Source organism: Paroedura picta, chromosome 12 (genome assembly GCF_049243985.1).
Source record: "Paroedura picta isolate Pp20150507F chromosome 12, Ppicta_v3.0, whole genome shotgun sequence".
NCBI lineage: Eukaryota > Metazoa > Chordata > Lepidosauria > Squamata > Gekkonidae > Paroedura > Paroedura picta.
This window is the reverse complement of record NC_135380.1, coordinates 45,884,848-45,897,597: the sequence shown is the minus strand read 5'-3', so window position 1 is coordinate 45,897,597 and position 12,750 is coordinate 45,884,848. Positions and strand designations below refer to the sequence as shown.

Here is a 12,750-nt window from a genome sequence, read left to right as displayed (position 1 = left end):
GTTTTTATTGCATGCAGTGCCTTTGATTTGAAAGCGAAGACTGGTATTTGGAGGGGGGCTGTTTAACCCTCTGCCTTCAAGTGATTGGACAGGATCTGCTTGTCTTCAGCAAAAGTTGCTGAGTCTGGCACTGACTGGCTAGCAATAGTTGATGTCACTAAGACACTTTGTCTCCCAAACAGTTTCCTACAGCAGGATTAAAACAAGTTTTTGGAAGTGGGCAGGCCATCTTAAAAACTGGGGAAGATACACAGTTGAATTGGCATTTGACTTTGGGGTATGTGTATCTGTCACTCAAGTTCCCAAGGCAAGCAAAAGCAGAGTTTGCCTTAGAATTGTAGAGTTGAAGGGACCTCCAGGGTCATCTAGTCTAACCACCTGCACTATGCAGGAACTCACAACTACTTGCCCACCCACTCACAACTTGCCTAAGTTCATAAAATCAGAACTTCTGTCAGATGACTATCTAGCCTCTGCTTAAAAACTTCCAAAGGAGAACCCACCACCTCCCGAGGAAACCTGTTCCACTGAGGAATTGCTCTCATTGTTAGGAACTTCTGGATGTTTAGCCAAAAAATTCATTTGAATTAATTTCAACTCATTGGTTCCGGTTCAGCCCTCTGGGGCAACAGAAAACACCTCTGCTCCATAAGACAGCCCTTCAAGTATTTGAAGACGGTTATCATATCACCTCTTAGTCGTCTTCTCTCCAGGCTAAGACCAAGCTCCCCCAACCTTTCCTCATACGACTTGGTCTCCACAACCTCACCATCTTTATAGCACTTCTCTGGACATGCTGCAGTTTTTCTATATCTTCAGTTGTGGTGCCAAAACTGAACACAGTACTCCAAGTGAGGTCTAATCAGAGCAGAATAAAGTGGTAACATCACCTTGTATGATCTAGACACTATACTTCTTTAAATACAGCCCAAAATACCATTTGCCTTTTTAGCTAATGAGTCACACTGCTGACTCATGTTCAGTGTCTGGTCAATTAAGACCAGATCCTTTTCACATACACTACTGCCAAGACAAGTCCCGACTATCCTGTAGGGATGCATTGGATTTTTTCTACCTAAATGAAGAACTTTACATTTTTCACTATTAAAATTCAATTTTGATCCAGAAACTGCAAGTGGTCTAGAATGCAGTGGCCTGGGTCTTCACAGAACACCATGGAGGTCCCACATCCGGCCCATCCTTCAACAACTGCACTGGCTACCAGTCGAATTCTGGATCAGACTTAAAGATAAAGGTAAAGGTATCCCCTGTGCAAGCACCGCGTCATGTCTGACCCTTGGGGTGACGCCCTCTAGCGTTTTCATGGCAGACTCAATACAGGGTGGTTTGCCAGTGCCTTCCCCAGTCATTACCGCTTACCCCCCAGCAAGCTGGGTACTCATTTTACCGACCTCGGAAGGATGGAAGGCTGAGTCAACCTTGAGCCAGCTGCTGTGATTTAACTCCCAGCCTCATGGGCAGAGCTTCAGACTGCATATCTGCTGACTTACCACTCTGCACCACAAGATCCACGGAGAGTAGTAACTTTCTCAAAAAAAGAGAAGGTTAGTCTGACTTGACCCTGAGAAAGCCATGCTTAGTTATTACAGTCATCCGCTCTAGCTGCTCAAGGACTGACTGATTATTGGGTCTAAAATTTTGCCAGCTATAGACATCAAGCTTATGGGTCTGTAGTTACCGCATCCTCCTTTTCCCCCTTCTTGAAGACGGGAACATTTGCCCACCTCCAATCTTCTGGCACTTCACCTGTTCTCCAAGAATTGTCAAAAATAATGGCTAGAGGCTCAGAAATGACATCTGCAAGTTCTTTTAGTACCCTTGAATGCAATTCTTTTAGTACCCTTGGATGCCCAGAAGATTTGGTTTCATTTAAAGTAACTAGGTAAATAGGTAACTAGGTAAAAATTAAAGTAACTTGGTCTATAAACTAGGTTTATGGACTAATCCTACAGTAATCCCAGGACAAAATTCCCAACCCTTATCACATAAAATGGTTTTGCCATGTTGAGCACAATTCCCCTCACAAGAGAAGACTGAGGAGAAGTAGGAATTGAGCAGTTCAACCATCTCTTCATCACCTGTAAAAATGTCACTTTCTGGTCCCCACAATGGTCCTGCCATGTCCCTATTCTTTTTCTTACTTTGAATATAACTAAAGAATCCTTTCTTGTTGTTGGTTTCTTTACTGCTAATATAACCTCAGCATTATTGGAAGATAGGTATAAAGGGATCCCCTTCCCTGAGGGAACAGGCCCCTGTAATTCTGACCAGGTAGAAGATCTTGAACACGTTTTTCTGTACTGCCCTTTCTATGCCGAGGCCCGAGCTGAGTTCATCCACCCCTTTGTAAAGCAAAAGTCAGGACAAACTGTAACACATAACACAGACATTATCAATAAATTACTGTCTGATGAATCCCCCCAAATCACTAAACCTGTTGCTAAATTTTGTTCAATAGTATGTAGAGTTCGTGGAGCTGGTAGGGTCCACCATGAAAAATGAAATATGAGGACCTTGTTTCAGGCTCAAAGCTATTTCTGCTCTAGTTTTAATAATCCACTATACATTTTATTATCAAGTTTTAAAGTTACTTTATATATGTGTGTGTGTGTGTGTGTATGTATATGTATGTATGTATGTATGTATGTATGTATGTATGTATATATGTATATATGCATTTGTATTTTAACATCATGTTTTATCTGGGATGCATTGTATAATTTCCTCTGTTTTACATCTGGTGCAAACCGTAATAAAATTTCTATCTATCTATCTATCTATCTATCTATCTATCTATCTATCTATCTATCTATCTATCTATCTATCTATCTATCTATCTATCTATCTATCTATCTATCTATCTATCTATCTATCTATCTATCTATCTATCTATCTATCTATCTATCTATCTATCTATCTATCTATCTATCTATCTATCTGTGAGCTATATATTTTTTAATGCTGGCCAAAATGATTTTCATTATAAATGACTGAATGTCCTTTTGTACTAGAGATCTATTCCAAAAACACAAATCCAAATGAGGAAACACATCTGCCTAACCAGGACGGTGTGCAGCTATCAGTGGCTCACTCTGCCAGGAACCTGGGCATAATCCTTGATGCTTCCCTCTCCATGGAGGCCCAGGTCATAAGGGTAGCATAGCTGGCCTTCCCCAAGCCAAACTACAAGTGCCCTACTTGGCCCCAGCCTATAGAACTGTGGATTCCTCAATGTGGACTCAGAAGAAAAAAGGAAATCACGAGGCACAATGATGTAGTGGTCTTCTCTATATTTATAAGTGAAAAAGGTTATAACATAAAGTCTAAATGGTCAAACATAGAGTCAACCAAAACGGGATCCTAGGTTAAGTAACCCACTTTCTGTTCTATTTTCGTCAGTGGTTGCTCTTCCAATATATTGTCATAATAGTACTCATAGTATCACATTGGCAAAATGCTCATAATCATCTGGGGATTTTCATAAAGTTTCCCCAGAACACCTAGCCACAGTGATCCATGTGATGGTCACAGGCTTCCTCAGGAAGGGGTGGGTTCTCCATCTTTGGAAATTTTTAAACAGAGGCTAGATAGCCATCTGATGGAGAGGCTGATTCTGTGAAGGCAAAGGGGTGGCAGGTTACAGTAGATGAGCGATTGGGATGTGAGTGTCCTGCATAGTGCAGGGGGTTGGACTAGATGACCCAACTTTCAACTCTATTATTCTATAATTCTATGATTCTGTGATTCTAGGCTAGACTTCTGCAACTCGCTCTACACAGGCTTGCCCTTAATTTTGATCCAGAAACTGCAAGTGGTCTAGAATGCAGTGGCCTGGGTCTTCACAGAACACCATGGAGGTCCCACATCCGGCCCATCCTTCAACAACTGCACTGGCTACCAGTCGAATTCTGGATCAGACTTAAAGATAAAGGTAAAGGTATCCCCTGTGCAAGCACCGCGTCATGTCTGACCCTTGGGGTGACGCCCTCTAGCGTTTTCATGGCAGACTCAATACAGGGTGGTTTGCCAGTGCCTTCCCCAGTCATTACCGTTTACCCCCCAGCAAGCTGGGTACTCATTTTACCGACCTCGGAAGGATGGAAGGCTGAGTTGACCTTGAGCCGGCTGCTGGGATTGAACTCCCAGCCTCATGGGCAAAGCTTTCAGACGGCTGCCTTACCACTCTGCGTGACAAGAGGCTCTAGGATCAGACTTAAGGTCTTGGTAATTACCTTCAAATCCATACGTGGTCTGGGTCCAGTGTACTTGAAGGACTGTCTGTCTGCCTATACACTTCAAAGAGTTCTGTGCTCTGCCACCTCCAACCAGCTAGTGATCCCTGGTCCGAAGGAAGCCCACTTGACTTCAACCAGGGCCAGAGACTTCTCTGTCCTGGCCCCCACCTGGTGGAATGAACTCCCAGTGGAGATCAGGGCCCTAACAGAACTAAAACAATTTCACAGGGTCTGCAAATACCTCCACCAGGTATTTGGTTGAAGTTGAACAGAATCAAACATCTACTGGGCCCCTGAACCTCCCTCCCTTAAACCCAGGCAGCAGATATGACCAACCATGGGCCTGTTAGATCGTTCACTATGTTAGAATGTTATTTCTCTGTTTGTTGTTATTATTACTGTTACCTTTCATTCATCATAATCACTGAGTTCAATGTATTGTTCTGATTAGTTCTGTGTCAACGGTCCTGAGACTTAGGGGACGGCAGTATACAAATGTAATAAATAAATAAATGATACATAAATTATTACGAAATAAAATTAGAAACTAATCCCAACAAACTCTGCAAGTTCAGCATTTTTAAAAATGCAATTTGATTGTGAACGTGGACCTCAGAATCATTGCCCTCTTTACTGTCCCTCAACAGAGATACGAAATGTTGCCCCAGTTGTAACTGGGTGTGGAAACAGGTTTTAACTGGGGGGAAATTAACCAAGAGAAAGCTCCTTTGTGAGGTCTGAGGGGGAATACACATGGTAGCCAAGAAGAAGACACTTCTCACTACCCAAAGGAGTCTCCAAATAGCTTTAAATTGCCTTCTATTCTTCTCCCCTGTGAGGTAGGTGAGGCTGAGAGAGCTCTGACAGGACTGTATCAGAAGGGGCAGACTTCTGCCATATATTTTAGTAAATGTTAGAAGTGTAGATGTTAGGAATTTGTGCCTATGCTAATTTCCTGTATTGCCTGCTCTGGTTCTCTCTGCCTTCATACCTCCCCCCCCCCCCCACACACACATTTATCTCTGCCTGGCTCCTGGAATGTGGATGAGCGTCCTTGAACATCCTTGGATAATCATGATGGTTTGAAGATTTCATGTATTTCCTGGGTTCTCATGGAAGGGGGTTCAAATATATGCTAAACCCATATTGCTTTGCCTCAGTTTTGACAAGAAATTATTTAGGTTAACTCATTTGCTTTTGCACCATGTCAGAGATTTGTGTATTGGGCAATTTGCAGAAACCTTACAGATTGTCTGAAATCCTTTTTTTGGACCCATGTCCCTTGTTCAACCACCATGCCATTTGACAAGGGTGACACGGGTTCCAGAGCTACCACCAAGAAAGAGATGCCACCCCCACCCCCTAGGTGTCTCTTGGAACAACAGCTTCCTCTAAACCGCATAGGGACAGAAAGAGTGGGGTTGAGTGTGCAGGAACTGAATGTGTTACCCAAAGAATATCAGGACCTACGAGAGATTTTTGCAGATACAGAATGTAACAGGCTTCCTCCCCATCATAAAACTGATTGTGCAATTGAACTGAAGCCGGGGGAGCCCCTGCCTAAGGCTTAAATTCACTCCATAACCTGAGGGAGATGGAGGAGCTCAGAAAATTCTTGGATAAGAACTTGGCCAGGGGTTTTACTCAACCAGCTACCTCCAGCATGGCTGCACTGCTGCTGTTCACCAAGATAAAGGAGGATACCTTGCAATTAAGCACAGACTACCAGGGACTTAATGCCATCTTAACCTCAAACGACTACCCCCTGTGCAGGCATGCTGGAGGTAGCTGCTCATTAAGGGCTTATTGGGGCAGTTGGGCTTAGGAAATGTGTTTACCAAGCTGGACCTTAGGGAAGCATAGAGCAGAGTGAGACTAAAGGAAGGGCAGAAGTATCTCACCACCTTTAATACCCCCTTGGGGCAGTTCAAGTACTTGGTGATGCCTTTCAGGCTCTGTGGCACACCCAGTGAATTTATGAACCTTATTGATGAGGTGCTGTATAAGTCTTAGTTTATTTGGATGATGTTGTAAGATATTGCTTTAGGATGCTTTGGGCTGATCCTGCGTTGAGCAGGGGGTTGGACTAGATGGCCTGTATGGCCCCTTCCAACTCTATGATTCTATGATTCAAGACCATGGATGAGCACATTCGCCTGGTCAGGGACGTGCTCAAGCAGCTGTGCAACAACAGCCTTTACGCCAAGTTGTCCAAGTATGAATTCCTCAAGGAGTGCCTGGACTTCTTGGGTTACTGAGTATCCCCGCAGGCCCTGGGCATGTATCCCATCAAGGTCCAGACTGTGTTGGGTTGGGCGCACCCCATACCAGGTGGCAGCTGCAAACTTTCTTGGACTTTGTATATTTCTATCATGACTTCCTGGTGAATTTTGCCCAAGTATCCCTCCCCTTGACGGGCCTGTTGTAAACAAAAGGGGTCTGGGTGGGTGCTAGCCATCCTGGGGCTTGATTACAGTGGTCTGCCAAGTGCTAATGAGCTTTCGATGAATTAAAATAATTCCATCATGACAACCCAGGGAAACCCTTCATGGTACAAGTTGTTTCAAATGGCTATGGGGTGACTCTCCTCCAGTAGAGGGAGGATGGGCATTGCATCCCTGCACTTACCTGTCCAAAAACGTTTAGTGATACTGAGAGGAACTGAGCTATTCAGGAGAAGGACACAGATGCCATAAAGCTCTTACAGCTTGGCAGCACTGGTTGGAGGGCTGTACAGAACCATTTAAGGTTCGGACAGACCACAAGAATTTACAAGCCCTCAGGAAAACGTGGAAGCTCTCTCCTAAACAGATCCAGTGGGTGGAGTTTGTCTTTAGGTTCTCATTTTCTCTCAAGTACTTTCTGGCTGACACTTTGTCCTGACTCCCACAACAGGAGTGCTAAATTGAGCTAGTCTGTGTTCTCACCTGCCCACCTGGGTCTCCTAGCAGTGACACACAGCCAGACAACTAAGGTGGAACCATCCACACCCACCCCACCTCCCACTTGCTGGCTCCAGAAGGACCTGGGGGGGGGGATGAGGAATTCCGCATGGACTTGGTAAAGAGGGAGGGGTTGTTCAAGGGAACTAAACTTTCCCACCACCTCTTGCCCTGAGGTTTTGAAACTGTGCCATGATTCTCGGGTGGTGGGGCATTTTAGCTCCCTATGCAAGGATATGGAAAGCTACGTTCAGGGCTGTCCCACATGACTTGCTGCCAAGCGGATGGGGAGAAAACCACGGAGTCTGCTGCAGCCGTTGGAGACCCCGGCTGCTCCCTGGCAAGACATGTCCATGAACTTTATCATGGACCTGTCTCCTAGACAGGGGAAAACTGTGTTTTGGGTGGTGGTTGACCTGTTTTCCAAACAAGCCCATTTCGTACTGTGCCCAGCCCTTCCCACAGCCCAGAAACCTCCCTCTTTGTCCAGATTACATGGTCTCCCCCGCAATGCCATTTCCGACAGAGGAACTCAATTTGTTGCCAAATACTGGAAGGAACTCTTGAAAATGTTGGGGGTGGAGCAAGCCTTAAACTTGGGCTACCATCCAGAGTCCAATGGCTTAACAGAAAGGGTGAATCAGGTTCTTGAACAGTACTTCCAGTGTTTCATTAATTACCAACAGGATGACTGGATTGTCTTACTCCTGTTCACAGAATTTGCATATAATAATTCAGTTCATGCTAGCATTGGCATGCCCCACTTTGAGATCATCTATGGCATGAATGTCCAGGCCACCCCCAGCTGGGATCCTGGCTCTGACAGTCCCCTAGATTTGAAGACTTGGACTGTCCAAATCCAACATGCCTGGCCTGAGATTGTTGCCATCCTTGAGGCAGCTAAGACCAAATATAAACTCCAGCCAGACAAAAAGTGACTCCCTGAGCCACCCTGGAAGGTAGGGGACCAAAGGTATATGTCTACTGAGCATCTCTACTGCCAACAGCTCATCTGATTAATGACATTATGGTTGAACTTTCTCTTCCTAAGACTTACAAAAATATGCATCCTGTTTTCCATTGCAGCCTGCTCCTATGCGCTCCTGAACCTGATAGCATGCAGCACGTGATGCACTGATTCTTGTCTAGGTGGATGAACACACCCATTGCAAAGTTAACAAGATCTTGGAGTCTTGGGTGCATAGGGCAAAATTGCAATACACTAGATATATTGGAAGGAATTCCCAGAAGCTGCCACTCTTAACCACCACACCGTTCCACATTGGCTATCTCCAAATGGAACCTCCATGTTCAGAGTGAGTATACCTGCCAGTTCCACCTATTAGGGAGCTACAGGTTATTGCCTTCCTGTCCTGTTTCTGGACTTCCAGAGGCATTTGGCCAAGCAGAGTTGAAAACAGAATGGTTGCTTGGATCCGGAGATCATTGGATATTGTGTTATTGTGGTTACTGGGCTCCTGGATTTTATGAGATAACTCAGATGTAAATTATTCCCAATGGCACAATATCCATCAATGTGCAAATCCTACCCTAAACTAAATGTTCTGATCCAGCAGGACAATTATAGATAGCTGTTTCTCACAGAGAGTTAATTCATATCCCAGCTGCTTGCTCTGAGAACATCAGCCCTGCCGGATCAGACCAGTGAGGGTGCATCTAGTCCAACATCTTGTTTCACACAGGGGTCAACCAGTTCCCCTGAGGGCCAACAACAGGGCAAAGAGGCTGAGACCTTCCCCTGATAAGAACATCAGAAGAGCACTGCTGGATCAGACTAGAAGTCATTCTAGTCCAGCATCCTGCCTCACACCATGGCCAACCATTTCCTCTGCAGGGCCAACAACAGGGCACAGAAGCCAAGGCTTTCCCCTGAGGTTGCATCCTGGCTCTGGGATTCAGAGGCTTAATGCTTCTGCATGTGGAGATTCCCTTTAGCCACCATATCTAGTAGCCATCAATGGACAGAGCCAATAATAGTGCACCGTGGTCAGAGTGTCTACCCAGGCTGGGGGAGCCCTAGCTATACACCCACTCTCAGCACAGACCCAGGAGCTAAGCCAATTTCTGCTGCTGCTGCACATGGAAGATGCTGTATTAAAAAGTGTTCAATAACCATAAATCTTTACGGAGTAGGAAGCCTGATGCTTACCTTACAAGCTCCTCATTGTACAAAGACTGGTGGGACTCTCTGCTCAAAACATAGGCCTGTCCCTTGAAGACGGATACCCGAACTATTCCATCCACAGAATCCTGGGATTGGGCAATGCAGTGGCGGACATAGGCACACTCTGGGCTGCACCAGAAACCTACAGGGGAGGAAAGAAAGGCCAGAGCTGACTGTGGTACTGTGGATTTGCAGGGTGCATGCCAGATGGTGGTTTCCCCTCGGTGTGCCTGGGCAATGGTCAGTTCCCAAGAAGCTTTTCTGGATGAAAGGAAAAGCAATGTTTGCCATTATGAGCCTCTTCTATAAAGCCACACGGGAGTGCACTGGAGCATCTGGGCTGTAAAGGGTGATGACTAAAGGAAGGCCACCATCAGCCCCCATGGTGGCCCCCATGGGGAGGGGCCCACCATGGAAAAGGCTCTGCTCCCTCTTTCAATGGCCTCAGATGGGACAGAAGCCTCAAATGGTAGAGGTAGGTTTGGGGGGGGGGAGTTTGGAGGCATTACAGCCATGTTGCTCTGATTTTATTGTGATTTTGTTGTCCATTTTAATGGGGTTTTACTGGTGGTTTTATTGGACATCTGCCATGAGCCAGTTGTGGGAGTGGCAGGAAAGAAATCGAATAAATGATAGATAGATAGATAGATAGATAGATAGATAGATAGATAGATAGATAGATAGATAGATAGATAGATAGATAGATAGATAGATAGATAGATAGATAGATAGATAGATAGATAGATAGATAGATAGATAGATAGATAGATAGATAGATAGATAAGCTTTCCAGTCACCAGAATCACCATGCCCCCCCCCAGACAAAGTGTGCCTGTCTCAGTTTGAGAACCTGAATAGCAGCTCCCAGCAATCCCGAGTTGGTTGAACTAAGAGCCTGACACAGCCAAAGTCAGCTCAAGATTCACTTAGAGGCAGCCCTCATCTCCCAACCCAAGCATTTGGGAGCAAAAAGGAAAGTCCAAAAGAGATTCAAGCTTCTCCTTCTTCTCATAATGCCTGTAGGATTCATGATTAAATCAAGCCCCCTCACCCCATCATTCAAATCACGTCTTTTAAAAAGAACCCAAGGAATTAGGGTTTATGGCTGCCACAAAAGGATGTGATGCAGTGTGATGCAGCGGTAAAAAAGGCGAATGCCATTTTGGGCTGTATCAACAGGGGCATCACATCAAAATCACAAGATGTCATAGTCCCATTGTATATGGCACTGGTCAGACCACACTTGGAGTACTGTGTGCAGTTCTGGAGGCCTCACTTCAAGAAGGACGTAGATAAAATTGAAAGGGTACAGAGGAGAGCGACGAGGATGATCTGGGGCCAAGGGACCAAGCCCTATGAAGATAGGACGAGGGACTTGGGAATGTTCAGCCTGGAGAAAAGGAGGTTGAGAGGGGACATGATAGCCCTCTTTAAGTATTTGAAAGGTTGTCACTTGGAGGAGGGCAGGATGCTGTTCCTGTTGGCTGCAGAGGAAAGGACGCGCAGTAATGGGTTTAAACTACAATGATATAAGCTAGATATCAGGAAAAAAATTTCACAGAGAGTAGTTCAGCCGTGGTAGGCTGCCTAAGGTGGTGGTGAGCTCCCCCTCACTGGCAGTCTTCAAGCAAAGGTTGGATACACACTTCTCTTGGATGCTTTAGGATGCTTAGGGCTGATCCTGCGTTGAGCAGGGGGTTCGACTAGATGGCCTGTATGGCCCTTTCCAACTCTATGATTGTATGATTCTATGATTCCAAGCAAGACAAGCCTAACAGGCCTTCTTGTTGGGTCAGGCTGATGGGCCTGCTCGTTCAGCATCTGGTTTCACAAAGGCCTATAAGTAAAGCAAAGGGGCTAAATCACTCCCCTCCCATCAGATTTCAGAGCCTTGGAATTTCTGTTTTCGAAGATGCAACTGAAGGCCTGGGCCAGACCCTCCAGAATGTTTGGCTGCCAGTCATGTTAACGGTACCTGGGTGCTGAGTGGAGTCTTTGCATTCCAGTTGTTTCTGTCCCCACCTGCCTTTTCCACTTTTCCACTTTCCTGCTCATTATCCCTTCTCCGGTTCCCCAGTTGAGCCCTCTTGGAAAGTGCCGGAAACATGGCTCCAACTCACCACCCGCCTCCCTTCTTCCCTCCTGCCTTGTTCAGCACAGCCTGGGCCTTGGCTTCTGTCCCTCCATTGTGTTCTCTGGAAAGACTGACAAAGAGAGCGGACTTGGGGAATTAGCTATTACACAGATAACATTACCCAAGACCATCTGGGGCCACCTGAAACCAGGCAGGCAACAGGTGTGGGGGGAGAGGGTTAAAAGCATGGAGGTGTCCTCCCCCTCACTTGCAGAAGCCTCCCTGAGACACGACAGAACCAGAGAACTCGGTGTGACCCTTCATTGCCCAAGCCTGGCTAAAGCCAAAGAAAAGAGAGCTGGAGTGGTCCAGAGACAGATCTGCAGGAGAGAAATAAGGCCTCCAAGGGGGGAAGCCCATTGCCAGAGAAAGGGAGCTGCTTCTCTTTAGCAGTAAGAAGTTACCTTAGAAACCGAAGTTACCTTAGAAACAGACTTTCTCACTGGTCACTGCAATGCTTTGCCTGGATTCCCGACACTGGCAGAAACAAGATGGATTGGATGGGAGCCCTTGCTGGGCTGGCCAGCTTTTGTATCATGCTGAAGCTGTGACCCGAGGGTCCTTATCGGGCTGGGCCATCAGGACCCATATGTCCCAGGTAGGCTCACCTTTCCTGTCTCTTTCATTTCTCAAGTAACTGAGAGCTCTCATTCAAGCCAGGATACCCATCTCATCTTTCCCTCCACTGACGAGTGCTGCTATGGGGACAGCTGCTTTTGTCAGCTCCCCTCTGGGAGGAAGACAGAATCTGCGATGGCAGGAAGGCAAGTGAGAAGAAGATGAAGAGGAGGGGTAGGCTTTTAGACCCCACTTTCTTCTACTGCAAGGAGTCAAAGCGACTGACAACTGCCTTCCTTTTCTCTCTCCACAACAGGCACCTTGTGAGCAAGCTCAGAGAGAAAGCATGGTGAGTGGTCCCCCAGCAGGCTTCATGTGGAGGAGGAGCAGGGAATTGAAGCCAGCTCTCCAGATTTGAGGTTGCCACTCTTAGCCATGACACCACACTGGTTCTCTGGACTGTAGGGGGTGAGACAAGCAGGCTTCCCTGATAGCCGTGTGTGGGCTACCCTAGATGCAAAACATATTCCCTCAGGGCCCTGTATGTTTCAGCCTTCTCACATGCTGCCTTCTGTCCTGTCTGATGAAGGAGGAAGAAGAAGTGTTGGTTCTTATATGCCGCTTTTCTCTACCCAAAGGAGTCTCAAAGCGGCTTACAATCACCTTCCCTTTCCT

General features: G+C 46.1%; 1 protein-coding gene across 3 annotated transcripts in view; it reads right to left on the bottom strand.

Moving 5' to 3' along the window:
- Positions 1-12,750, bottom strand: part of ASS1 (argininosuccinate synthase 1) — a 151,307-nt gene that overhangs the window by 19,197 nt on the left and 119,360 nt on the right. For all 3 annotated transcript variants that reach the window (XM_077305234.1, XM_077305235.1, XM_077305236.1), the window contains one exon: positions 9,369-9,525. In XM_077305234.1, coding sequence (XP_077161349.1) covers positions 9,369-9,525 — 157 coding nt within the window. The remainder of the gene's footprint in view (positions 1-9,368; positions 9,526-12,750) is intronic.